The sequence below is a fragment of the Calcarisporiella thermophila genome, assembly GCF_041956535.1.
Source record: "Calcarisporiella thermophila strain CBS 279.70 unplaced genomic scaffold VTP21scaffold_15, whole genome shotgun sequence".
Lineage (NCBI taxonomy): Eukaryota > Fungi > Calcarisporiellomycota > Calcarisporiellomycetes > Calcarisporiellales > Calcarisporiellaceae > Calcarisporiella > Calcarisporiella thermophila.
The window spans coordinates 665,936-690,816 of record NW_027192205.1 but is presented as its reverse complement, the minus strand read 5'-3'; the positions used below and the strand labels follow the sequence as shown (position 1 = coordinate 690,816).

The window sequence follows — 24,881 nt, the reverse complement described above, 5'->3', positions numbered from 1 at the left end:
ACGAAACATCACTTCTCCGTAGACATGCCGTTCTGGGTCTCTTTCGCGGATACCTCTACCAGCGCTAATACTGGCAGCGCCGCGAATGTCGCTACTGCTACCACCACCACCGCCGCTGCCGTCACGGTTGCGGGCGGATCGCCGCGAACCAAGCAGCGCAGCATGGCGCCTGGGACCTAGCGCCTGGTGCTCTCAGCATCGGATCGACTGGAGGGACTTGGCGGATAGTCGAGATCGACCAAATTAACCACGGAGACGCTTTATTTTTACCTGGAACCCTAGATCCGAGACACTCGATTCAAAGGTGAGTGGGCCATAATATAACTTCTCGTTGATGGATTGCATCACGTCAACAAAAAAAGCACAAACATAACACTCCCGAAATCCTCTATGCAGTCATTACATGTTCCTGTTTGAGTTCCTGCTTTTTTAAGAAAAGAGACGACCCCCTCCTCCACCCCGCCTCCCTGCATGCAAATCATAATAATGTAAGAACTGACGCCTCTTTTCTTTTCTTGCTTACTATATACATTACAAAACTGCCAAAAAAATTAAACAAGAACGAGATAGTTGGCAGGTTTTTCTTATAAAGGAGACGACTTAAGCTTTCTCTTCTCTCGATTTTTTTTTTCCCTCTCTGTTCATACTGGTTCTTTTGACAAAGTTATCTTTTCTTATTACAACCTGCTGCTTCTTTCCACTTCTCCTACCCTCCTCCGTCTCCTCCACTTCACTTTTCACTTCTGTCTTCCGTTTTTTCTCGCTTTTGCTCATTCGCATCTCATAATCATTCTCATTGTTCTCTTTGGTCTTGCCCTCGTCAACCCTCTTATTTAATACTCAGTGCAAAATAGTTTCGTGCCTATTGCTTTACATATAGATACATATACATACTCATATATATATCTATCCACCTATCTACCAAGCCAATATTCAGTGGTTATATTTCCGTCAATCCCTCGAGCCGGACACACACTCGAGCCTACACTTTATCCGTTTAATTTGCTTATAGCTTGTCTTATTTTATGTGAATTGTCTTTTTATTTGTAAATCTACTTCCTATTGCTTGAATCATGAACTTTGCTTTGCCCTACACAACGGCAACAGCATCCAGCCCGCCGGCCGCACAGACAAGCGAGTCGTCACCGCTCACCTACTGGTCAAACGTAAATACAAGCACCCTAACACCCGCCCCCGCCTTCGCCACCACCAGCGCGGGCATTTCGCCTAAACCTCCCGCCGCCCCTCCAGAAGTTGACTTCAAGCCGACTTTCTACAATCCATTCGAAATCAAGCACCGCAGACGAACAAGCAAATCCCAGTTCCGGATCCTTGAGCGCGCCTTCAAGGAAAACCCCAAGCCGAGCAATGCCACCCGGCGCGAGTTGGCCTGCAAGCTCAACATGACCCCCCGGAACGTGCAGATCTGGTTCCAGAATCGGAGAGCCAAGGCGAAAAAAAGAGCGGAAGGGGCGGCCGGAAAGGCGGGCGAGTTGCAGGGAGAGAGAGCAGGAGGACTGAAGGCCGAAGACGTGGGCTATATCCGGCTGGTGTCCGATGTGGTGGTTGGAGAGGAGGAAGCGAGCGCGGAGGGTGACGAGGCAGACCAGGAGTATCAAGAGGATGTGTCGAGGAGAAGCTCCTCGGATTCGGACAAAAGTCAAGACTCGGCAAGCTTGCCCGTGGACCGGCCTCTCATCTCCCCGACTTATCCATTGCAGCCGCCCTTGCCGCAGCATGCTCTTCCTTCGGCCCCTCCTCTCTACCCGTCGGTACACCCATTAGACAGCCGCACGCTTTCCATTGAGACGGGCAGAAACGACGAGGGCGACATCCCGCGACCCCCTCCTCCGGCCTGCAGTTGGATCGACACAACAGCAGGCTGCCTCGCCCCCCTTGATATGTATTACGAATTCCACGCTTCTTCGTCCGTGTCCAGGGCTTCCTTTCCAACCCATGTGCACACCCACCTCTCCTACCCTGGATATCCCGGCCCTCCGACCCCATCTCCCATCGAGAAGCTTGAAATTCCATCTGCCCCCCCGCTGACCGCTCCATTGACCGCCTCTTTCGACCCCTCTGTCATGCACCAAGAAATGCAGGCTGTTCCGCTGACCCGCAGCAACTCTTGCCCTAGCGAGTTCATCTCGACTCTATTCAACATGAGTCTGGCCTCCTCCAGGTCCGAGGAAAAACTGCAAAATGGACTGGCTCCGATCTCGGAGGACTTCAGCCCTCCCGGAAGCTCCACTGAGGCGCACTCATTTTGCCATTCTACCCCGGTGTCCATTTCATGAGTTTATGTGCTCTCTACTCGCCTCGCTTGGACGTAAAGAAACTCTAATACACTTCCTTCCCCCGCCCTCCTCCTTTGTAACTGTATTTCTATCTTCGCTGTTCAACATCCAATATATGGCTGTTTTATTAAGCGCAGAGCTGCTGACTTTTATAAAGTTGAGATTGACAATCTATATTGAAGGAATCGAGTATACAATGAAATAGGGAGGATAAAGGAGGAAATCCGGGCGGGAGATAGTGGAGCAACATAATCCAAATTTAATTGGATACATATGGAGATAAACAAGAAGAACGCTATGATCAAAATAGAATAGAAAGAACAAAAAAGGTGGTAAATAGAACACTGGAAAATAACAACAAAGATATCCAATAAACGGTAAAAAATACAAGCCTCAGCGGAAATAAAAAAGACAAGCAATTATTTAACTAAAGAGATGTATGGATGCACGGGTTGATATTGAGATTGAAAATTTAAAAGAGTTCTAATAAATCCTTTAGGGTGACCACTCCCACCAGCTGGTTCTTATCATCCGTCACGGGTAGACAGGGCAAGGGCTTTTTAAGCTCTGGGTTGCCCTTGCTAGCCAGCCCATTCTCCTCCATTACCTTTTTGGCCTCGCATGCCAAATCATCCACCCTACAAATGATCGGATCCGAGGACATGATGTCGGAGGCACGCAAATGAAACATTTTTTCCCGACCCTCAAGGGCACGTCTCACGTCCCCCATCGTAATGATGCCCGCGAGCCGCGCTCCCAGCGGTGCAGGCTCGCCCGTCGTTTCCGAGGGTAGAGTGCGATTGGGCGTTGTCACCTCAGCCGGAGTCATATCATCATCTTCTTTAGGTATAGGGGTAGTGGGGGGCGTGAAATCAGTGGACGAAATTAGTGCAGGGAGAAATGGGGAGTGGGACCGAGATCGAGGATTCGTCTCCATAACGAGCACACATCCCGGGCGGTGTACACGTGTAAATTCTCGCATCACCATATCCATTGTGGCATCTGTCTCAACCATGGCAACCTCTTTCAGTGCTATTTCCTCTACACGCATAAGAAGTCGACGGCCGAGCGATCCACCAGGGTGATTCATCGCAAAATGATGAGACGAGAAATTCCGCAGCTGGGCTAAGGTCATTGCAACGGCATGGCCCATCGCTAGCATCGCAGTTGCAGAAGAAGTGGGGGCAGGAATGTCAGGATATGCTTCGGATTCGACGTAGGTGTCGATCCACGCATCACTGCTACGTGCCAATAGGGAATTGCTGTTTCCTCCCATCCCTACGATGGTGACACCGCGAAGCTTGATAGAAGGAAGTAGACGGAGAATTTCATCTGTATTGCCAGAGTAGGAGAGAGCAAGCACTACGTCGTGAGAATGAATCAGTCCCAAATCGCCGTGAAGAGCTTCTACAGCATGAAGAAAGACAGCGCAAGATCCTACAATACAACAATGACCAGGTTCAAACAAAAGTGAGCCATCTAGTCTTGTTCTGCAAACTTCCTTCAAATAAGTTGCTAGTTACCAGTCGACTGCAGAGTCGCAACCAGCTTTTCGCCAATTCGTCCGCTTTTTCCCACTCCAGTCACCACAATTTTCCCTCCCCGTTCAAGTGCTCTAAACAATCGGTAGATAGAGCGGCTATAATTCTCACCCATTTCCGCGCTTTCTACTCGATTGGCAAGATCCATAAGTGCGTTGGCTTCCTTGCGTAGAAGATTAGCAGATACTTCTACAATCTTTTCCGGAGGCAGCATCTCGATGATGAAATAATCGATTTAAAAAAGAAAATGTCTAAAAACTACAAGAGCCGACGGAACCTAAAGAATGTCCTACAACAGATATATGGATATATATATATATAAATATGAAGTATCGAACAGAGAAGAGAAGCTAGTAAAACATAGACGGCTACATTAATAAGCAGAAAAAAAATATCAATGCAAAAACAGCATTTATTTACTGTCTTATCGCCTGTCACACCATCGAGGAAAGATCTGAGAGACGGCTTGGATTGGGCTGGATGGACTGATTTTAGGGTTTAATTCGGGAAAGAATTTTAATCATTGGAATAAGCACGGTGTATTAATTCCCCATCCAAATGCACTCTCAGGGAGCTTTGACTAGAGTAATGGCATTCAGACTATTGGTAGAAAAACAAGCCAATATACGCTTCTTTGTCTCATGCCCTCACCCTCCAGTTCACGCCTCCAAGGATTTGAGCAGCAATCTCTTTAATTGGCAAATATGTTTTTGATAAAATAAAAACACTCAAGATCATATTGATTCATCGTTTGCATCGCGATCGCATTTAAGGGTTTATGTTTATCCGCATAAAGGAAGAGAAATAGAGGAGTGGCATCTTGATCCTTTTATTCTACATGAGCTAGAGACGAAGGATTGAGACTAGAATCGATGTAAATCACTTGGAGTTAACTCTAAAGAAGATTCCCCAAGCTTCATCTGCTCTCACAAGAGCACCGTGTTCCGTAGGACATACAGCAAGGTTAACGCAAATAAACACTGTACCCACCACAATTAGGAAGCGCATGTCCTCGGCGCTAGTAGAACGGCCGCCAACCTGGGTGGCAAACAGGAAATACGATTCTTATGCTTGCCAAGTCTTACTGAAGGGTTCAAGAGCCGCATGGCTCAAGTGAACCTCGCAGCCTCTACCATAGGTCAAACCGTTCACTCTTCCATTTCAATTAACACTATCCTCTTCTTGGCTTCTCATATGTCCGAAATGCACCTTGATCTAGCTCTCGCACTCCTAAACAAAAAAAAATCCTTTTCCGTTTAATCAGATAATGGATTCCAAAATTGTTCATGATGAAAGCGCCAGGATAAATAATATGGTGAAAATGCATTTGTAAATCCTGTAGTTACTTTAAAGGAGCATTCAATTGCCCCTTTGGCTTTCCAGGGCTAATGCTAGATTTAATCAGATAGTTGCGTATATTCCTATCAACTCTCTTCTTACTCTCCCTTTAGCCCTAGCTGTTGCAGTTTCAAAAGTGATGTGAAGAGGTGTACATTAACAAAATAGTAGGATAAATGGCCAGCTCCGAAAAACGCATTTGGTAAAGGACTTATGCCGCCGCCTACATACCCTTCACACCTGAAAGCGGACATGTGATCCATGGCCTGTAATCATTGATCAGCAATTTATTCCATGATACACCACAAAAAAGAGTATGGTACAGTATTCCAACGAGAGAAGAAAAACACAAAGCCGACAAACACAAGCTAGGGATTAATTGAGGTGCCATTGGCGATACAGCTTATATAGTGCTATGGTGTTTTCGCAAATATCAAGAGAGAATATGCAATGTACAAGAATACAATAAAGTGCTACTTTTCTTTCTTCGTATCCTCCCCCTCTCTCTCCTCCTCCTCCTCTCCCTCCTCCGCCTCCTCTTCTGGCTCTTGTTGCTGCTGTAGTTGCAGCTGCTGCTGATTCTCCTCCCCCTCCTCCTCTTCTCTAATTCCCTGCTTACAATTAACACGAAACGATGCTGCCGTGATGTTCAGTGACTCAACGCTTCCCACATTTTCATACACCTCTCTACCCGAACAGTCCCACCTCGAATAGAACCTAACGCGAAGGTCCTTCACTGTCGTGTAGGACTGAATCCTTGTAAACATATTCTGAAAATTCGAGCACTCATTCTGAGCCAGGGAGTAGTACGTGTCTACCCAGTCCTGATAGTTGGGTGAGCGATAGACAGAAAGATGAAGTAATACATTTTTACAAGATTTATGTCTTGTCAATGTCTGTCGGGGAGAGAGTGGGGATGCAGTGGTGCAAGAGGAGATGATTAGGAGAAGGAGGATGAGGGTGTAGGAAGACAACATACTTAATCTCTGAAAACTTTGACGTATTCGTAGCATAGTTATAAACTTATTTTTTTTTCTTAATTTTTTCCCTTCTTCTGCCTCCAAAGCACGGGCGGGATATATTTATACCCCATTAATGCCTTTTTTTTCTCCCACTCTATGCTTATGTGAGCTAGTTCCTCTTCAGAGGGAGCTGGATGGACAGATTTTCGAATTGGCACTAAGTATTGGCTATGCCATAATGATTTCTGCCAGCAATCGGATAGATGATGAGCTTGTGGTTTCTGCATTAGAGGCAGGGATCTTCGGCTTCATCCTGCATTCGCGCCCTGTTCCTCTCACGTGTGGTTTTCATTTTCTCCAATAATCCCGACGATCTCCTAAGTCGCCTGTTCCTCGTAAATCGCACGGATGCAGAGATATGACCTAGAAAATCTGTCCCCTTTTTTTCCATCCTGCTTGATGGTCAGGCAAAATTGATATCTACAGATATTTGCATGCCTGTTTTCTTTCATTTACCCATCCAATTGAATCTCTCACTTGTTCCACCCCCATCTCTCCAGCTGATATTAGCTGAAATTCGGCCAATTTCCGGTAATGGTCATCCAAGTCAATCAGATCAGCTCAATTCAAACTAACAAATGACTAACTCCATGACTCTTATATATTTATAGGGTAGTTTCTTTGAGTCAAGTTCGATAACCATGGCTTCATAAAAGAGAGTGGTAAGGTTTACCCCAGAAGAGGTCACGTGAAATATCAAAAACACACTCTATTTTGCTAAACGTATCGGTCAAATATTATTGAAATCTCCTGAGAACAATGTAAAGTGCGAATTACCCAGAGGAAGTCTTCCATTAGCGTGTGAAGTGCTAAGATTGCATTGACTCAGTGCCGTCCCCACAGGAGGTTTTGAAGTTGATCCTCCGGTATTACAGTGGCCGAATCTCGATCTAACTTACATTGCATGCTTTATCGCCCAACTTCCCTTATCCTTGGATCAAAAGAGATATCTGTGCAGGGAGATTATGTTTTCTTTTAATTGCCTCTGTTGAAATCAGGTATACATTTGTGCATAAGTAGCCTGGGAATCTTATCCCCTCTCGTTTAAAGTTCGGTTCAATATTTTGCCCAAATTATCCGGATAATCGGAATTATTTTCCTTCTGCGCACCTCGTCCCTTCCACAAAAGTGCAATTTCACTCCAAAGCAATATAGCTACAGATCCATGGCTCGAGTATGGACATCCAATGTTTGTTTTTCCTCTCTAAACCCGTGCAGAAAGCATATATTTCTATTGTCTCACACACTCTCTTCTCTAAGAGTTAATAATATAAAGAGATATTATATACATGCAAGGAGAATTTATACATGAAGAATAACAGTGTAGCAGTGAACTTATTATTCAAGCTTTAATGCTAGCAGATGAGCATCGGCAGGCTCGATCCGCTTATAATAGTTCTTCACCAACTCCCGGACTTCAAATCCGTGCCGAGTATAAAGTGAAAGCGCTTCCTCGTTGGATACCTGGAGATGAAGATAGATCTCGGAGTAATGGGCGGCCCGCGCACGCTCGATGACGTAAGAAAGGAGAGCAGAGCCGATGCCGAGATTACGGTAGGGTGCAAGAACACCAATGGTCATTATGTAGAGTCGTGGGGGAGAGTGGGTTAATTCTTTTCGGCAACAGATGGCGCCCACACACACGTCATAGTAGTAGGCTAACAAAAAATAGCAAGTACCATTAACAAGTGTGTCATCGAAAAATATTCATTCTAAAGGTCAAACTTCATATTCAGAATGTTTGATTTCATATCAATGCAATAATGCTCAAGGTAATTCTAGAGCTATATTTTCAAACAATTTCATCACCATCTCCCCTCCCCTTTCACTTTTTAACCCCCCCCCCCTCTCATCACAATCATCTCGAATTGCATCACTTACCAAGCTTTGCAAAATCTCCAACCTCTAACACCTCCTTGTAGAATTTTTCATCATATTTAACAGGGAAGAGTACCGTATTCAGCTTACGCAGCTGCCCGATATTATTTGGTGTGATGTCACCAAGTGAACTGTGAGGCGGTAGCGACTTAGAGGCAAGCGAGGAGGATGTTGGTGCACCCATTAATAATAGAAGAAGCTAGGAGAATCATAAACAAAAAAATTTTCCAGTGTTGACACGTTATTTCTATTTGTTGATTTTGCGGCGCAGCAGGAGTTCTTTAAAGCTCGAAGACTTCTAATTGGAATCCTCTATCCAAATTTGCAAATTGCTTGGGGTAACTAAGAAGACCCAACTGGGGATACGAATGACCAAAGTGAACGCTTGTCATAAAGTCAAAATAGTCTAATATAACCTAGGAGAAACAAATATACCTAGTTGTTGTTGCCATTGTTGAAGGTTAAAAATACCAATGAATAGGTATAAATACAAAAGAAGCTCCATATATTTCTCTATAATCATAACGACCCTAGAGAAAAGTGCTTTACTCCTCGCACAGTTGACGATATTCATTCTCATCAAGCAACTCGTCGATTTCCTCAGAGTTTGTCATTTTAACCTTTGCGAGCCAACCTATTCATTGGGATATATTCAATAATGAACGAAAATAAATGAAAAAATTATGCATAGCATCCTCACCGTCTTGCTCTGGGCTCCTGTTCACAAGGTTGGGCTCCGTCGCCAATGCCTCATTAACTTCGATAACTTCGCCACTCACCGGGGCAAAGATATCACTTGCGGCCTTGACAGATTCGATGGCTCCGATTTGGCCTGTGGATATAACAATCATTCACAAAACTTGAGTAAAATTCTTTGGTCGACAACAACCCCAATATACAAGGTTATCTACTTTCTCTTTCGAAAGAAGTTCCAACTTCCGGGACTTCTACAAATACTACATCGCCCAACGCCTTTTGGGCGTAATCAGTTATTCCAATGGTGCCAACATTATCCTCAATAGTGATCCACTCATGGTCTTTGGTGTATTTCTTTACTGCATGCGAAAAAAGGAAAATTATAGCGGCAGGTTTGAAGTTCAATCAATTAAAGAGCCAACCGGCATAGCCACGGAAGAATGTTGCATGAGGTGCGGCGCGAACGACCCTAGAGTATTGCGGAGCCCAGGAACTCACGATGCGAGAAGATAAGGTGCGGAGCATTTTTCGATAGATGAATCGTGTCAAAAAGCGTTCTCACGATATCTCGTTTATGAAGAATTCAGCTTTTAACCTAAGCTAACCTAAGCTCGAGTTCATTGTATAATTCCATTTTGCCCATCTTAAACCCAAATAAATATTGGAATAATGCTTTGCTTTCTCCCTGCTTTGAAACGAGTACAGGGCCTTCCCCAATCATTAGGATCTCGGACTCAATAAATTGGGTTTGCTTCTCTTTCATTGCAAAAAGTTGAACTGCTTCATAATCGATCTGCTTTTTGGGCTGTTTTGAATTCAATACTGGCTGCTAAAATCCTGAAATTGGACTAGGCTCTTCAAAAGGATGCAGAGATCCAGGCTAGATGACGTCAAGAGCTCATTGGAAGTATGAACTGGCGCTAGATCTTAAAGAGACTGGTTGAGCAGGGTGTTATTGTGCTTATATTTTTACAAAAGAAAGTACAGAATGACAACATCGCCACGGCCCGTGTTCGCTCAAGCATATTAAGCTTATCACGTTCGCCATATGAGTAAAGAGAAATAAAGAAGGATGAATATCTCTTAATGGCGCTATCCTTTTATTAGAATGGTAAGCACTAATAGACGGTTTAGCTTCATTTCTCACTTCCGCACACCGGCGTAATGGCGGATGGAAATTGATAGAAATTGTATTCCTTTCATGTAGTTTTGTGTTTCAGATTATCTAGAACAATGTAGAATGTTGTGCACATGAATTGTTAGCGAAATTTGGCTTGGAATATAGACAATGTTCTATCCTCGTCCATTGAGAAGATCTCCAATAATGGCAAATCTTGTGCTCCCGAATGTCATGGAAAATTGATTTAATAAAATAACTAAATTTATAAAACGACGTCAGGGCCTTTCTGCTCAAAGTAATGTCGGTGTTGCTTTACTATGGCAAGATCCCTAGCAATCAGTTAACCCCACTTATTTTCAACTGTATTTGACAATTCTCTAATTTGAATTCAATGGCTGGCTATGACTACGAGCTGTTAGTTGCCCAGCAACCTTCGTGTGGTCTAATGTGCGGTTTTGACAGCAACGTAAGTGCAGCTGAATTTCCATTCTGTCATCGTCTTCACATGCATTTTTATTTGAGTTTTCTGCTCGTGTAGATTCGTTTCTATTTTCGTTCTCCGTATGCTAATTTATTTATTTATTTTTGCGTTACATTCACTTACTCCTCTCTTTCTCCAACTTTAGGGTAGCTGTCCAATAACTCCACCTCCAATATTGCGACTTGTTGTCTATGATTCTGACGGAAAATCTGTCGACATCAGGTTAGTAGCCATTTAAGTCTAAACCATCTTCAGTTCACACCCCATGCTTGTTCTCTTCTTCCCAATTCTTGACGCAGCAAGATTTAGTTATAACTTCATTATTAATAAAATAGTCAAGTTAATATGGCTTTTTACGTTTCCACGTGCGACTTATGGTCAACGAACATGAAGATGCATCGGAATTTAGTAGTGAATCTACCCAATAATGCTGCGGTGAACGATATGGCCACGGACGAACGCGAGTCCTCCAAAACAAAACCGTACACATTGTCGCGCAATCTCTTGGGCTCTAACGTCACGGCAGGCTTATGTCTCCGCGATCTCGACAATAAGCCTGGGATTTTTTTCATATTTCAGGACCTCTGCGTACGAACCGAGGGTACTTTTCGTCTCAAATTCAGATTTTTCGATCTGAGGTAAGCAACTTCAAAATATTGTGGCAGTAGAACACAATAGTCATGGTGCCAGTATGATTTTAAGGAGTGGAATTGTGGACATGGAGAATTCTCCTGTGCTTGCTGAAGCCATTTCTGATGAGTTTACTGTGTATCCTGCTGCCCAATATCCAGGAGTATATGGTAGGTGCTTATAACTTATAGCCTTATAGTTGCATAACATGTACTTGGATGTTTTTAAACTTTAACTTCGTTTTTGTAAGTGTATTTCCGGCCCGTTTTAACTAAGTTGATTATTTCTATAGAATGCACTGCGCTTGAGCGGTGTTTTGAAGATCAGGGAGTTCTAAACTTGACATGCCGCAACCAATATCGAATTAGAAGTGGCCATTCTTATGAGGATGCAGATGGCGGTGATGAAGTTTTCGAAATTTCTGACAAGAGTTGACCTGGGTAGAATTTCTTTTATATATTTTCATTATTTTTGGTTATATTTTCCTCAATGTTCCCTTTTTTATTGTCATATTTTCATTCTGCCTCGAGTCCAAAATACTCTCATGTTAATAAACTGTACAGAGTAGGATCTTAACCATAGTTTATTACGGTGAATTTTTCAAAGCCTTCTGATGGGATGCAGACTACTCAACTCTACAAAGCTGTCTGATGATGATTAAATATGGATCACAAAGTGAATATCTCGCCAAATTGTATGTTTTCAGACGTCTGATAGCTTATGGTTTCGGCAGCGTATTTCTCATTGGATTTATAAGTGAAACACACCTTTGCTCAAGGCTATTTATTATTCAGCATTCAATTACACAATTGTTCTTCCTTGTATTTCATCAATAATGAAGTGTACAATCGAAAATCCCCAAGAACTAAAGATAACTCCATTAGGTGCCGGAAGAGAAGTAGGTCGCTCATGTATTCTTGTGGAATACGCAGGAAAAACGATCATGGTAAAGTATTTGATGAATCATTTTCAAAATATCCTCTTTATGAAAGGCTGTAGTCTATATATAATAAATAAAGTGGTGTTTTCCCATTTGAATTCTATCTTTCACTTCTCTAATGCCTTGCTGCAAAACGTGAATTATCTCAGCCAAATCTAATTCTCTTTTTTTTTTCTTTAATCTTGCCCATGATCATCTCAAGCTTGATGCTGGTTTACACCCTGCCCAGAGTGGTGTGGATGCTTTACCTTACTACGACAATGTCAATTTAGTAAATGTTGATCTTATCCTTATAAGCCAGTAAAATATTATCTTTATGAATTTGATTTAAGGTACTATCTTAATATGAATCTTATCTTTGTAGTTTTCATCTGGATCATATTGGGTCATTGCCATTCCTGACCGAGAAGGTAATATACATTGATTATATTCTATACGGCCGCCTACAGCTTGTTTTAACCTCTCTCCTCTCTCTTTAACGTTTCTAGTCGGATTTCAAAGGGAGAGTATTCATGACTCCTCCAACTAAATCGCTCTACAAAACTATCCTCGCCGATTACTTGCGCATCTCGTATGTACTCTCCTTTATTTTTAATACATTTCTGGTAGTCTGACTTAACGAAATTTCTAAATAATAGTGCAGTATCTAATGAAGCAACACTTTTTACTATGCAAGAGGTCAGTTCCAGCTTCGATCGCATCGAGACGATTAGATACAGAGAGCATTATGAAATAGGGAGTGTTCGTATCCAAGCTATGGATGCTGGTCATGCGCTGGGCGCCGCGATGTTTCTGGTTGAGATTGAGGGTGTAAAGGTAATGCACTTTGATATACCTGATTGCTATTCAGCTGTTAACATGTAAGTCTCGGTATGGGGTTAGGTTCTTTACACTGGAGATTTTTCCTGTGAGGAGGGGCGATTTCTTGCGGCTGCAGAATTTCCAAACGAACGCATTGATGTAATAATTACTGAATCAACTTTTGGAGTGCGGACACACGATCCGCGTGTTGAAACAGAGTATCGATTTATTGGTAAATATATCCTCGGTTAAGCAACAGAATAAATAATGCTAAATACATGGCAACAAATTTTCTTAGAGTTGGTAGAGAATCTTATTCAACGTGGTGGGAATTGTCTAATTCCTGCGACCTCTCTTGGGCAGGCGCAAGATCTCCTTTATCTTGTTGCCACACATCCCAAATTTACTAATACCCGTATTTACTATGCATGTCCAATGGGGCGCTACGTGAAGACACTTTATGAAGCTTATGTCGACCCCAAGAAACTGACACGAGGCAAGGAGTTTCTCTCTCTTCCCAACGTTCTCGAGGTGAGGAAGTTGGAGGAAATTTCAAATGAACCTTGCGTCGTAATTGCGAGTCCGGCAATGCTGCAGGTAACCCAATGCCCAGTGGTGGATCATTGCTGGAGTATAACGGTTATTATTATATTCATTGATATTTATATAGAATGGCATATCTCGCGAGATCTTTGAAGCATGGGCTTCCGATCCAAATAATGGGGTCATCATTACTGGGTTTTGTGTAAAAGGCACATTGGCGCGGGTGAGCTGTCTTTTTTAATCATTAATATACCATAGTTCTCACACTGGGATTATATGTTGTTTTTTCTTACAGGATATCCTTGACACACCCTCGAGTTTTCAATCTCTAAAAGGTCACCACCAAATCCCACTCCGGTGTTCTGTATATACTGTTTCCTTCTTGGAGCATGTCGATTTCCCTCAAAATCTTTCTCTAATTCAACACACTCAAGCACGCTGTGTGGTGCTTGTCCATGGAGAAGCGAATAGAATAGAGCGTTTCAAAAATAGACTTAAGGAAACCTTAGGGAAGAATGTTCAGATAGGAGCACCTGGAAATGGAGAGTGTGTAAGATTCTATACTGGGCAATATGAGAGGAAGATGGTAAAGACGACAAACAATTGGTATGAGGGAAGTTTGCAGGAGAATCAACTGGTGAATGGGATCCTCGTATCCCGTGGGGACCTCTATCTCACATCCCACGAGGAATTGCAGCAGTTTAATATTCCAAGTACACAGATTGCTCATCGGCTAACTCTCAAAATCCCATGCGATTGGAGTGTATTGGTAGAAATGATGCGCGCTACCTTCGGAGCAGGGACGGTAGTAGATGATGTTTATTCAGAACCCACAGACTCTGACGGGAAAATTATTCGTATCATGGATCAAGTCAATTTAAGAAAATCTAGCATGGGGGAAGTCGAAATATCTTGGGCCAGCGGGGCATTAGGAGATGTGGTTGGGGATTCGATAGTGGCACTTGTATTATCGTTGAACGAACACCAGGGACAGCTTGACACTTGGTTTTTAGAACAGTTCTCGACGCCTCCAAAATTAGCCAAATCTCGGTTCAGCACAAAGAGCGAGGGTGTATTTGAAACTGAGAAATCAGCTGGAGCACGCATGCATTGTTTCATTAAACTCTGTGGAAATCATTTTGATCGAGTGGAATTTTCCCAAGAATATATGGCGATTGTAGGCTTGGAAGACATAGAGGCTAGGATTGATTTCAGGAAGATGGAGTTAGAATGTAATAACAATAAATTAAAAGAGAGGGTTGAGAGAATTTTGAATGTTCTGAACGCAGTATGGATGCCTATAAGTTTTAGTGAGAGTATAAACTAATGCTTTTGTGCTTATTAAGGTGTTTGTGTTTATTTGTGAATATATATTTCGTATTTTTTTATTTTTTCAATTATGTTATATTAAAGAATAAACTAGAATTAAACTTGGTGGCCAAATATATTCGTGCAGATGAGTGGCTTTTATTCGAGAATGAATTTGGGACACTATTTCGCGAAGAGAAATAAAATATTGAATTTAGCTAGCGACGATTAATTAAGAACCGATTCCAATAATAAGCAGGAGATTATGGGTGCATCTCAAAGTGCGGAGGGTCCAAGGCATGGTTATCATGTGATGCGGGTAATTATTTTATATATTTCTCTACCCGATGGAATTTTAATTCTTGATTATATTTTCTGATGAATTTATGCATTTTTATTGTTAGGTGAAGGAGAATTCACCAGCCGAGAAAGCCGGAATTGAGCCATTTTTTGACTTTATCATCGGAATAAATGGGCTGATGCTTGTGAGCCTCATCTTTTACATGTGGTTCAATATCTTAATCATCCTGACAGAATTCTAAACTTTTTCAATTATTCTTCTACTTATTCATATAAGGATCAACGGAGCGAAGTGCTTACCAACACCTTAAAGGAAAATATAGACCGACCTGTGTCGCTCGTGTTGTTCTCTACAAAAGAGCAGAAAGTACGAGGTAATTTTATTTATCAATTAGTTCTCAATTATCTGGTATTTCATCCTAACAAATTTCCTCCCTCGTTTATATCCCAATACGTAGAAACTACTTTGATACCCTCTTATTCCTGGCATCATATACCAGTAGATTCCTCTGAAAACGATCCGTCTCTCATCGGCTGCTCTATCCGTTTTTGTGCTTTCACCCCCACGCTTGCAACTGTTTGGCATGTGCTTGAAGTGCATCCAGACTCCCCGGCAGCCATGGCTGGACTCTCACCCCATACCGACTACATCATCGGTACCCCCCAAGTCGTTCTTCGCCATGAAGAAGATCTCTATTCGCTAATAGAGGAAAGCATTGGTCGTGCTTTACAGCTGTACGTGTATAACTCTGAAACCGGGCGCAGCAGAGAAGTGGTAGTCGTACCTAATCGAGAATGGGGTGGAGGCGAGAGCGCGCTGGGATGTGGAATCGGATTTGGGCTGCTGCATAGAATCCCTACTCGCCGCGACTCAAATGCGAGCCAGCACTCTTCTACACCCACCCAACTCCACGGAGATATGGCAGGCGGTTCAGGAGAACCATCGCCAAGATGGTCACTTCCGCCCCATCTTCTTTCATCCCATACACACGGTCAACCGTATCCACTGGCTGGCAGATATTCGGCGGAGGAACGTGGTGGCTTCATGGCTCCCCGTCTCTCTCCAGAGGAGGAGCTCGACCATACGTTTGGGATTGCAGAAGAGAAATAGTTGAGCTCCTAAATGAGAGCAGGAAGTGAGCTAAAGATAAAGTAGTGTTGAAACTAAAACCCGCTAATCGCCGTTTATCTTGTCTTTATGTTTTGGAATTGTTTTTTTGATATTCTAGTTTGTGTATAATAAACTCGTTATATTTATATTTTTTAAGTTGATTATTATTACTATTAAGAACTTCAGCATAGAAAGCAAGAAAACCTAAAGTGGGAGAAAATAGAATCCTAGGCTAGCATAGTATGAATGGAGTAACATGAAAAAAGAGCATTATAGAGAGGTAGTACTTTTTGGTTGTATAACATAATGTAGTATACATAAGGTAAAAAAGATAAAAAAGATAATATAGAAAGATGCGGGGAAGAATAAATTTATCTTTAAAATAACTCAAAACAAGTAGTTGAATAGTATGTAGTTTTCAAGTATAAATGGTCGAGACTAGACAACAAGTCCTTTAGGCCAGTTGAGTCCCAAACACATAATCCCAAAACTTCACAGTCACCCCAAAGCCAGCCTCAGCATTCTTGTAATGGTGATCGAGGTGGTAAGTTTTCATTTGGCGTAGGTGCTCGAATAGAGGTCGCCCATGGTGCAAATAATAGTGCGTCAAGTCATAGCACACATATCCAAAAATAGCCCCCGACACAATTCCGTCAGAAATGCCACGAGGAAAGAGGAAGTATGCGAGTCGAATAAGGGGCGTGGAGAGGATGATGAAGAGAGCAGGAGGCATGACAAGTCTTAGCCTAATAAGAGGCGAAAGATCGAAATAAGCTCAACATTAGGATGGAAAACAGTCGCCAAATAGGCTGACATTCAATATTTACCGATCCATAGGAATATAGTGGTGAATACCATGCATGAAGAAATGCAGGATGAAAGCAAGCTGGTTGTCGGGTAAAATGTCGTCAATGTGGAATAAGAATCGGTGCAGCACATATTCAATCAACGTCCAAAGAAATAGCCCGGTAAACCACACGCATGTTGCTGTGGGCACCGACAAGTAACCAAGTGAAAGAAAGTAGTAGAATCCCGAGACGGGCACCCAGATGGTAGGAATGACATACCATGGTGTTTTTGTAAGCAACTCCATTGCATCACTTTGGAAGATTCGTGCAGGGCCATTAATATGCTTTGGGAGGTGAACCTGCTCCATGTAGAAATCTTTAGTGAACCTAGCACGGCACATTTGTGGGAATAGCGGTTGCGTAAGGTCTAAAAACTTTGCTTTAGACCCGGTATTGTGTTTTGTAGTCGCAATTGCCGTTCCAATTTCACTAGGCGGAGGTGTAGCGGGTGGAGTGTCTTCATTGACGAGCTCACCAATCAGATATTCCTCCAACATTTCGTAGGCAGATTCAGAATGCTCATGTTCAAGTGGATCGGCCATGACCAAGGTCACATCCTCTCCAGCACGATCGAGGATGAGGTCTTCACCACCCGGATGATCTTGAATGAAAGAGGTTACATCATAAACTCGTCCTCGAATTATTATCCAGCAAGACTTGGCATTATTGTGCTTGCGAACTTGTGAAGAAGTGACTCTCTGGAGCTGCATCTATGTTTATATTAAGGGTTTTTGGCAATGTTTAGCGGAGGGGGATAGGGAAGCAAAACAGAGATGTATGTAGATTTGGATGAGAAGATTAGATGGGAAAAAACGAAAATAATGTGGCGATATAATTAAATAGTACAGGAGATGAATAGTGGATTAATCGAAAAATAAATTCAATCTTATATGTGTGGCCTGACTTTGTTTGCGATAACTAATTTTTTTATTCTAAATATAATTACGGCAGTGTTGATCGCCTCGAGTCAATGGGACAAATCCTCTTGCCAAAGTCAATTCAATGACTATGAAATTTTCCGGCGGGGCCCGGATTTCGAATTACTAAATCCCAATCTACCATAAATCGTATTTTCAATACAGAACAATAAAATACAAAATATCCAAAGCTAAACTGCTACACGTGTCATTCTATCCGAGTGGGGATGCAAGTTTGCCTGTACTCTCCAGCATAAGTAGTGCGGATTTACTGTAACTAGCCCACATTTGCGTCACAACTGCAATGTCCTGATTACGGCCATTCATCTCCTACAAGTAAAAATATGTTGTCGAGTTATCGGCATTACGATAGATTAAATGGCAATATGTTAAGACATACCTCGAGTTGTTCATTTAGTTCATCAAGAACATCATTCAACTTTTCCTTTAATAAAAATCACCATTATATAAAGAGTATATTAGTTATTATACCAAAATAACTCAATGAAATTCTATGAAATTATACACTTACAACATTAGCAACTATACGCGTTAGGATTGCGTTTTGCTGTTCTTCATATGGGTTTTCCATTACACTTAACTATGAGTTTTACAAGAGATGCTAACGCGTACGCGCCTTCAAATTTGTCGTTTATTCAATTAAAATACGTCATTATATGACGTCAACGATTTTTTCCTTCAACAACCCTTCACTTCGAAGTAGCTTCCATCCATCGCATTTATCAAAAACTAAAAAAGATGTCCACTCCCGGTTTTACGCAGGATATGCCCCCGGCCGGCGGGTATCCACAAGTCCATTATCGTCGAAATCTCCCGCAACGTGGCCCTTCAGGACTTGCTCTGGTTGTGGGTGTGACTGCGGTGTGTACATTTGGATTCTGGCAGTATGCTAGGGGGATGAGTGAGAAGAGGTTAGTTTATTTGACTTCACAACCTGGGATGTCGTCAAGTGACATCCACAATGCACTTAATCATAATGGATGCGATTTGATGCTAAAATGACCCCATTCTTTTCTAGGGAGCTCAAGCGCGAAAATACCTGGTCTCGTATTTATTTAGTTCCTCTGCTTCAGGCAGAAACAGATCGCGATACTTATCGGCGCCAACAGGCTTCATTGCAGCGTGAGAAAGAAATAATGAAAGATGTACCAGGGTGGGAAGTTGGAAAGAGTGTCTACCATCATAAGCCGGCCCCTTCAAGTTTCATACTGTTCCCATCAGAAGGCGAGAAATAGTAGACTAATAGATTTTTTTTGCATGTTCTTCTATCCTTTTTTATTTTGTTATTAAAGCCTGATGCGAGATGAGGGTTGATTATATATAAAAGATATTGTATATCAAAAACTAGGTTAAGTGTACACTCAACTGAATGAACTCCTCTCTGTATCTGGGAATCATTGATAATGTTTCGAGGTGTATGGCACACTCATCATAAAAATCTCCATAGTAAGTGCCCCAGAATAACAACTTCTCGTTTAACACCCGGATATACTATTTTCAGTTACCTCTAGTGCACGCCAATAGCCATGTGCTTTTTTGAGAAGAAGCAAATGATAGCATAGGTTTTGCTAGAAAAATTAATTTTATATCCAAAAAAAATATGTCTTTCAGTTTTATCCTAAAGAATTTAATGAAGTCCAGCAGAAGGATATAACTTTTAAATGAATGGCTATTGTTGAAGGTTTTAGTGCATTTGAAAGATTCAAGCTAAGAGCATTTTTCTATTGAGTATTTATAGGAAATAACACGATACAAAAATTTGGCAAAGTGGTGTTTGTCCAAGAAATCATGCAATTGGAAAACAATGAAATTTTGTACAATAAAGAGGGATGAAAAAGAGTGTACGAAGGGGGGAAGGATAAGAGGAATGCAAAAAAGTTGAATTGTGATAAATGTCTAGTGCGCAGAGAGTACCACACCCTTCCTCAGCACCACTAATCTGTTTGTAATGGAAGAGGATGCAACAGATGAAGCAGGGGAAGATACGCCCACATCCTTCTTTGTCTCTTGCAAAAAGTCGAGCAACACGCGTGCCACAATCTCTCCTCCATTGTCCCTCAATTCGGCGTTGCGCGCTCGGCCAGGTAATGTTGCGGCTGTTCTGATGTACTGGCTCCATTTTCCAGCCTCAAAATCCTCCTGCGGCATCTCAACACATCCTCCCTCAGAACGCATCAGATGTAATAGACCTTCTTCCTCTTTAAACTGTGGACGAGGTACGTATATAAATGGGCGCGCATGAGCCACTGCCTCTGAGCACCCACCGTAGCCAAGCTTGCCTAGAACAACATCGGCAGCTTCATTCAGATCTGGAACATATGCGTCTCTTGGAGCACGGTAGAAGCGATCAGGAAGAGTAGAGGTACCTGCTCCGCATACAATGCAAATCCAGCCAGGAGGCAAGCAATCACCCCAGCCCTCTTTTCCCTCTTTCTGCCCACCAAACGACAATAACAGGACCTTATGGGTTGCTGCAATGCTTTGCGGTATACCGAGAGAGCGTAAAACCTCGTCACGAGTCCGGTGAGCTTTGCGTACAACGAGAGGAACATCTACGACCCATCTCTTGTTCAGCCCTGTTCCACGAGCAAAAAACTCGCTGGGGCTTACGGGCTTCACCCCCTCAAAAGCCGGAATGTTGATATGGCCAGGTAAGCGGACCAACAGCTGAGAGTGCCGATAATCCTCTGTGATGCGATGCACGGCTGCCTCAATCTCCTTATCTAGCTCGTCGTTCTCACGCAATTTTAAATATATTTCATCGAAAGTGAAATTTGTAATCAAAGCACATGGTATACCAGCGTTTCTGGCAGCTACACATGGAAGAAAGGGGGCATCCGCCAGCACCATATCACACCCTACGTTGTTTAACCATTCTGCTTCTGTGCGTACGCAATCTTCCCTTCTCGCCATGAATTCTCTTACGCCGCACATGGTAGCCTTTCGATCAATCACATATGGGAGCGGTTGAATAACCCCGGCATCAATTGGGGCGCGGCGATATATTGCACCCATCCCTACCACCTCTCTAAAAATGAACTCAGAGGCATCCGAGATGATATAGATAGTGTGCGGTTGTGGTAGGGAGAGAAGCTCGGTAATTATTTGGTTTACTCGAGTTGCATGTCCATATCCTATTCAAAGCATCAGAGAGTGAGTGCGATATTTTAAGAGTCGAGAGTGCTACTAATGCATTACCATGACCAGACACATAGTAACAAAAGATATATGGCCGATTGAAATGCCAACGTCTGCTCATCACAGATACAGATATATAGAAGAGAGTATATGCAACGTTATATACAGATGTGGACGAAGAAACAGCGGAATAGATGAGTCCAGAAAATATTAGAGGCAATCGTGGAAATGTCGACGGTTCAAGGATTATAAACCTAAGGAAAAATATCCCAATTTAATTCTCCTTAGTTATTTTTAGAAAAAAAAAAATAAGGTCCCGCTTATCTCCTGGCTCATGTCTCACTTTTTTCATCCAACGGGTAATTAAGTTAGAAAATGCAGGCTCTGATTGAGGGAGAAACAATTGCTCAACCCGATTTGAGTGGTCTGAGGAAATGCGGTTGATCGGCCTACAACATATCGTCCTGGATAGTTAGTCATATCCCATTACTCGAGCTTTGCCCTTTAATTTTCCGGCCATTTTTCATAGCGCTGCGTCTCAGTATTTCAGCTATTATAGTGAAACCCACGATAAGCTGAGTTTTTAGTTGTAAAAAGATTGATTGGATGCATTCGTATCGATTTTAAAGAATGCCTCGTGTTGATAATTTAATAGCTTATTTGATTAAGAGCTTTTGAGAGTTAATAGCCCGGTTCCGCTCGGGGATCCTTACCGGGAGCTTTTTTATTGGAACCACTTGTTACAAGTCCATTTCGCAAGGCATAACCTTGCATGCCAAGTTTACCGCCAAGTGATTATATTCTACCAAAGGTGGAATTGAATATTTTTTTCATGCCGTGACTGAGTACCGGAGAAAAGTGCCTATTCAACATCACGAAACTCAACAGAAGTCAACTTATGATATAAGAGGCACTTGTATTGGCCAATAGGTAAAACATTAACCCTTCAATCGCCTTTAGTTTTTTTTTAGATAAAATTAACAGTTCATTAAAGAATTAAAAAAATTACAATAGACTGGCGAAAAAATTAAAATTAACATCGATTACTGAAAAGCGGTGTCAAAATAAAAAATCAATATAATATTCACAAACTTAATGCGAAGAGTTCGGTGTAAACGTTGACATAGATATCATGCCATCTGAGATTAATCCCGTAACGCCTGTTATATTATAAGCTTTGTCAGTATTTAGACTCTATCAATTCTGCTCTGATTTTGAAAAAAAGTGTAATCGATACGACATAATATAGCGAATAAATCTGAATCAACATCGAAAAACAAATTCGAAGATAATTATTTGGTAAAAAAATATACGTTACTCATTTCCAATCCACTTGCTTTTGAAATTGATCTATAAAAATTATGCCAAGCGAATTGACATTAAAATTTATAGACTTTTACTACGTAAGAACAAAACAAAAGCCTTAAGAAATACAAAAAAAAAAGAGTAAGAGGAAATAAATCAAAGGGCCCATATAATTTTGATTTCAATCTGATGTCTGGAACCTTCCTAAATGAAGTTCACCGATTCAATATATGAAATGCACCACTTATTTTGAAGTAGTACGATTTCTCGCCTTCCTCGTGCTTGCCTAGTCGACCCCCTCTTTGGTTAAAAAAATTCGTTGTATTTTTTTTTGATCAAAAGTGAGTCTTTATTGTTTAATAAGACTCGCTTTTGATACAATACAATCGTTACATTATTAAAAGTAATAAAATGAGATAAAAGCTAGAAATTAACGCGATATTGCAATTCGGGGTAAGTTGATCATGACAAATTTTCTCCTCAAATGGGTAGATGAGAAATAAAACTCAACTAACTGTGGGTATTAGGGAACGACTTGATAGGTGATATGGAAAGGGAGATATTAAGAAAGAGAAGGGCTAGTAGTAGGGGCTACTGCGGCAGTCCAGTTCTAGAGCCGCTCTAAAAATTCGTTGTATGCGGAAGTAACGGTTTGTTATTTTTAATATTTAAAAAATAAATAAATGAAACATACTAATGTTGTGAAGTGTGGTAGTTTTAACCAATGAGGAGTTGGCCATCGAGCCGAGGATCCTTGCCATTCGAGGACTCCTCTTATTGCGATCACCTTGGTCAATATTTCTAGTCAGATTTTCTATCTTTTCGAGCCATTTTTCTTTTAACGAATGCAACTAAGTGCTTAAATTGCGGCCACATGAATATTCTTTATTGTTTTTATCTTATTTTTTTCATTCATATATAAGGAATCTTTCCCAACACACAAAAAAAAAAGGGAAGGAGAATAAAGTATTAGTTTTTTTTTCTTTTCCGTCCTCGGACTCGAACGCGAGCTTACTGTTCTCACCACGAATCCCTAATTCCACAAAACACTAATGACATAAATTCGGTAGAGATAATCTAGGATAATTGGGACAGGGGTAAGGGAATAGAGGATTTATTACAGAAAACCAAGGAAGAGGAATATATTCATAGTACTCCGGGGATGATTATTCTACTGTTACAATATTCTCAGAGTATCCCTTTATATAGGGTGAAGCATGACCAATGAAATAAACTAATAACGGGAATTCTAATTAATATAATCTTAATACTTGTTTGTGGCTGCACTTGCGTCGTAGTCGGGTGCCTTTTTTTGGGATTTATGGATCTTTATTGAAAAGTATCCTTTTAAGTTAGTATAATACCTTGTCAGGAGAAATACTCTCAAAAAAAAAATTGTCAAGAGAAATACATGTAAGTAGTGGTTGATCGTATGAATACCATCCTATTTTTCAAGGACGGTATTATACAAGAGAGGAAAAGAATACGGACTAATATAGAAAGAAAAAAAAAGGAAAACTAGAATGCGGGTGGTAGGGTATTCGGCAAGGTCGTATTGGAGCTAAGTGTTTTGGTTGAAGGATATTTCGTCTCCTTGGACTTGTATCCAACTTCCCTTACACCAAAGCTCTTGGAAATCTTCTTTCTTATCCTTTATGGACGCTGACCACCATTTGGATCTCACGATTTTTTGCATTTCGTGACCTAGTTGTTCAGCGAGCGCTATTTCACTTGGTTGGGCGTTATCCATTATTATCGATAATCTTGATCGATAGATGATCCAAATTGCTGCATCATGGACCGTTGACACTACTTCCCGTTGGTAGCCCATGGTTTTGTAGTCTGTTCCAAATAGTCTGTCTTCCTTGGTTGACTCGTGGGCTCTCACTCCCAGAATGCGGCACACGAAGTTGTCTACCGTTTGCCATAACTGATTTATGGCCGGGCATTCCAGGTAGGCATGGCTAATGGTTTCCACTGCGTTGGTTCTGCATCGCTTGCAAATATTAGATTCTCCTGTCCACTTACTAGTGATGATGTTTGTCACCAATCTGTGTTTCAAGAGTCTCCATCTTAGTGTCCTATGCTTGGGTTCGCTCGGCCGCTTTTTCCAGTACATCCAAGCTACCTCCCAATTGATGGAATCGCTTGAGGTCTCTTTCCATTCCGGAGTGATATTCTCTCCTTTGCTTGTCTTGTAGAGCCTCCCGATTTTTGTACGGAAGTTCTTGATCTTTGTGCCAGCTAGCACACATTTACCCAGCGGGAACGTACATGGTCCTTCAATCTGTGGTATACTCTGTAACAGGGCATCAGCCAGTTGTGGATTCAGTTGGATCTCTCGTTTCCTCTAGTGCCACTGAAGAACTATGTAGCTGTCTCTAAATCGGCTGGAATATTGGTCGGAATTTTTCGCCACGTATTCATGTACTTCTGGTTCTACCATCGGTTTGTATGTATTAGTCCTTCGGTTGAGTTTAAAGAAGTCACCTAGTTTGACCAGTCCTTCACTTTCGCCCTTCGATTTTAAAGGACATCCACCCATTGTGAGATATGAGTTGTTGTTTATGGGGAGAGAGAGCGTTTCTTCAATGTTGAATTTCTGGGTGAGATCTAATTTGCCGTCCACATAGTCGGGTGCCGGAG

The 24,881-nt window shown here is 41.8% G+C and overlaps 13 protein-coding genes across 13 annotated transcripts; 4 read left to right on the top strand and 9 right to left on the bottom strand.

The window, feature by feature from the left end:
* Positions 1-8: 8 nt before the first annotated feature.
* VTP21DRAFT_2886 (uncharacterized protein) lies at positions 9-345 on the bottom strand (the record flags this gene model as incomplete). The annotated part of the gene is made up of 2 exons (XM_069393127.1): positions 9-176; positions 271-345. 2 exons carry the CDS (start codon positions 343-345, stop codon positions 9-11), a joined length of 243 nt encoding a protein of 80 aa, XP_069250134.1.
* A 728-nt stretch (positions 346-1,073) lies between these two features.
* VTP21DRAFT_2885 (uncharacterized protein) lies at positions 1,074-2,297 on the top strand (the record flags this gene model as incomplete). Its single annotated transcript, XM_069393126.1, has 1 exon — positions 1,074-2,297. The coding sequence occupies one exon, from the start codon at positions 1,074-1,076 to the stop codon at positions 2,295-2,297; it is 1,224 nt and encodes a 407-aa protein (XP_069250133.1).
* Positions 2,298-2,769: 472 nt separating this feature from the next.
* Positions 2,770-4,052, bottom strand: VTP21DRAFT_2884 (uncharacterized protein; the record flags this gene model as incomplete). The annotated part of the gene is made up of 2 exons (XM_069393125.1): positions 2,770-3,734; positions 3,821-4,052. The coding sequence occupies 2 exons, from the start codon at positions 4,050-4,052 to the stop codon at positions 2,770-2,772; spliced, it is 1,197 nt and encodes a 398-aa protein (XP_069250132.1).
* A 1,597-nt stretch (positions 4,053-5,649) lies between these two features.
* On the bottom strand, positions 5,650-6,153 carry VTP21DRAFT_2883 (uncharacterized protein; the record flags this gene model as incomplete). Its single annotated transcript, XM_069393124.1, has 1 exon — positions 5,650-6,153. The coding sequence occupies one exon, from the start codon at positions 6,151-6,153 to the stop codon at positions 5,650-5,652; it is 504 nt and encodes a 167-aa protein (XP_069250131.1).
* Positions 6,154-7,536: 1,383 nt separating this feature from the next.
* Positions 7,537-8,260, bottom strand: VTP21DRAFT_2882 (uncharacterized protein; the record flags this gene model as incomplete). The annotated part of the gene is made up of 2 exons (XM_069393123.1): positions 7,537-7,856; positions 8,080-8,260. 2 exons carry the CDS (start codon positions 8,258-8,260, stop codon positions 7,537-7,539), a joined length of 501 nt encoding a protein of 166 aa, XP_069250130.1.
* A 361-nt stretch (positions 8,261-8,621) lies between these two features.
* On the bottom strand, positions 8,622-9,297 carry VTP21DRAFT_2881 (uncharacterized protein; the record flags this gene model as incomplete). Its single annotated transcript, XM_069393122.1, has 4 exons — positions 8,622-8,710; positions 8,777-8,908; positions 8,988-9,131; positions 9,195-9,297. The coding sequence occupies 4 exons, from the start codon at positions 9,295-9,297 to the stop codon at positions 8,622-8,624; spliced, it is 468 nt and encodes a 155-aa protein (XP_069250129.1).
* Positions 9,298-10,283: 986 nt separating this feature from the next.
* On the top strand, positions 10,284-11,438 carry VTP21DRAFT_2880 (uncharacterized protein; the record flags this gene model as incomplete). The annotated part of the gene is made up of 6 exons (XM_069393121.1): positions 10,284-10,358; positions 10,415-10,453; positions 10,519-10,595; positions 10,709-11,011; positions 11,076-11,173; positions 11,296-11,438. The coding sequence occupies 6 exons, from the start codon at positions 10,284-10,286 to the stop codon at positions 11,436-11,438; spliced, it is 735 nt and encodes a 244-aa protein (XP_069250128.1).
* A 693-nt stretch (positions 11,439-12,131) lies between these two features.
* Positions 12,132-16,006, top strand: VTP21DRAFT_2879 (uncharacterized protein; the record flags this gene model as incomplete). Its single annotated transcript, XM_069393119.1, has 12 exons — positions 12,132-12,214; positions 12,308-12,353; positions 12,432-12,514; positions 12,582-12,759; positions 12,826-12,976; positions 13,043-13,341; positions 13,415-13,510; positions 13,583-14,464; positions 14,852-14,914; positions 15,000-15,080; positions 15,173-15,269; positions 15,354-16,006. The coding sequence occupies 12 exons, from the start codon at positions 12,132-12,134 to the stop codon at positions 16,004-16,006; spliced, it is 2,712 nt and encodes a 903-aa protein (XP_069250127.1).
* A 454-nt stretch (positions 16,007-16,460) lies between these two features.
* On the bottom strand, positions 16,461-17,564 carry VTP21DRAFT_2878 (uncharacterized protein; the record flags this gene model as incomplete). Its single annotated transcript, XM_069393118.1, has 2 exons — positions 16,461-16,752; positions 16,834-17,564. 2 exons carry the CDS (start codon positions 17,562-17,564, stop codon positions 16,461-16,463), a joined length of 1,023 nt encoding a protein of 340 aa, XP_069250126.1.
* A 420-nt stretch (positions 17,565-17,984) lies between these two features.
* VTP21DRAFT_2877 (uncharacterized protein) lies at positions 17,985-18,363 on the bottom strand (the record flags this gene model as incomplete). The annotated part of the gene is made up of 3 exons (XM_069393117.1): positions 17,985-18,101; positions 18,172-18,216; positions 18,304-18,363. The coding sequence occupies 3 exons, from the start codon at positions 18,361-18,363 to the stop codon at positions 17,985-17,987; spliced, it is 222 nt and encodes a 73-aa protein (XP_069250125.1).
* Positions 18,364-18,530: 167 nt separating this feature from the next.
* Positions 18,531-19,027, top strand: VTP21DRAFT_2876 (uncharacterized protein; the record flags this gene model as incomplete). The annotated part of the gene is made up of 2 exons (XM_069393116.1): positions 18,531-18,703; positions 18,811-19,027. The coding sequence occupies 2 exons, from the start codon at positions 18,531-18,533 to the stop codon at positions 19,025-19,027; spliced, it is 390 nt and encodes a 129-aa protein (XP_069250124.1).
* A 661-nt stretch (positions 19,028-19,688) lies between these two features.
* VTP21DRAFT_2875 (uncharacterized protein) lies at positions 19,689-21,051 on the bottom strand (the record flags this gene model as incomplete). The annotated part of the gene is made up of 2 exons (XM_069393115.1): positions 19,689-20,926; positions 20,991-21,051. 2 exons carry the CDS (start codon positions 21,049-21,051, stop codon positions 19,689-19,691), a joined length of 1,299 nt encoding a protein of 432 aa, XP_069250123.1.
* A 2,745-nt stretch (positions 21,052-23,796) lies between these two features.
* On the bottom strand, positions 23,797-24,780 carry VTP21DRAFT_2874 (uncharacterized protein; the record flags this gene model as incomplete). Its single annotated transcript, XM_069393114.1, has 2 exons — positions 23,797-24,534; positions 24,604-24,780. The coding sequence occupies 2 exons, from the start codon at positions 24,778-24,780 to the stop codon at positions 23,797-23,799; spliced, it is 915 nt and encodes a 304-aa protein (XP_069250122.1).
* Positions 24,781-24,881: the final 101 nt, after the last annotated feature.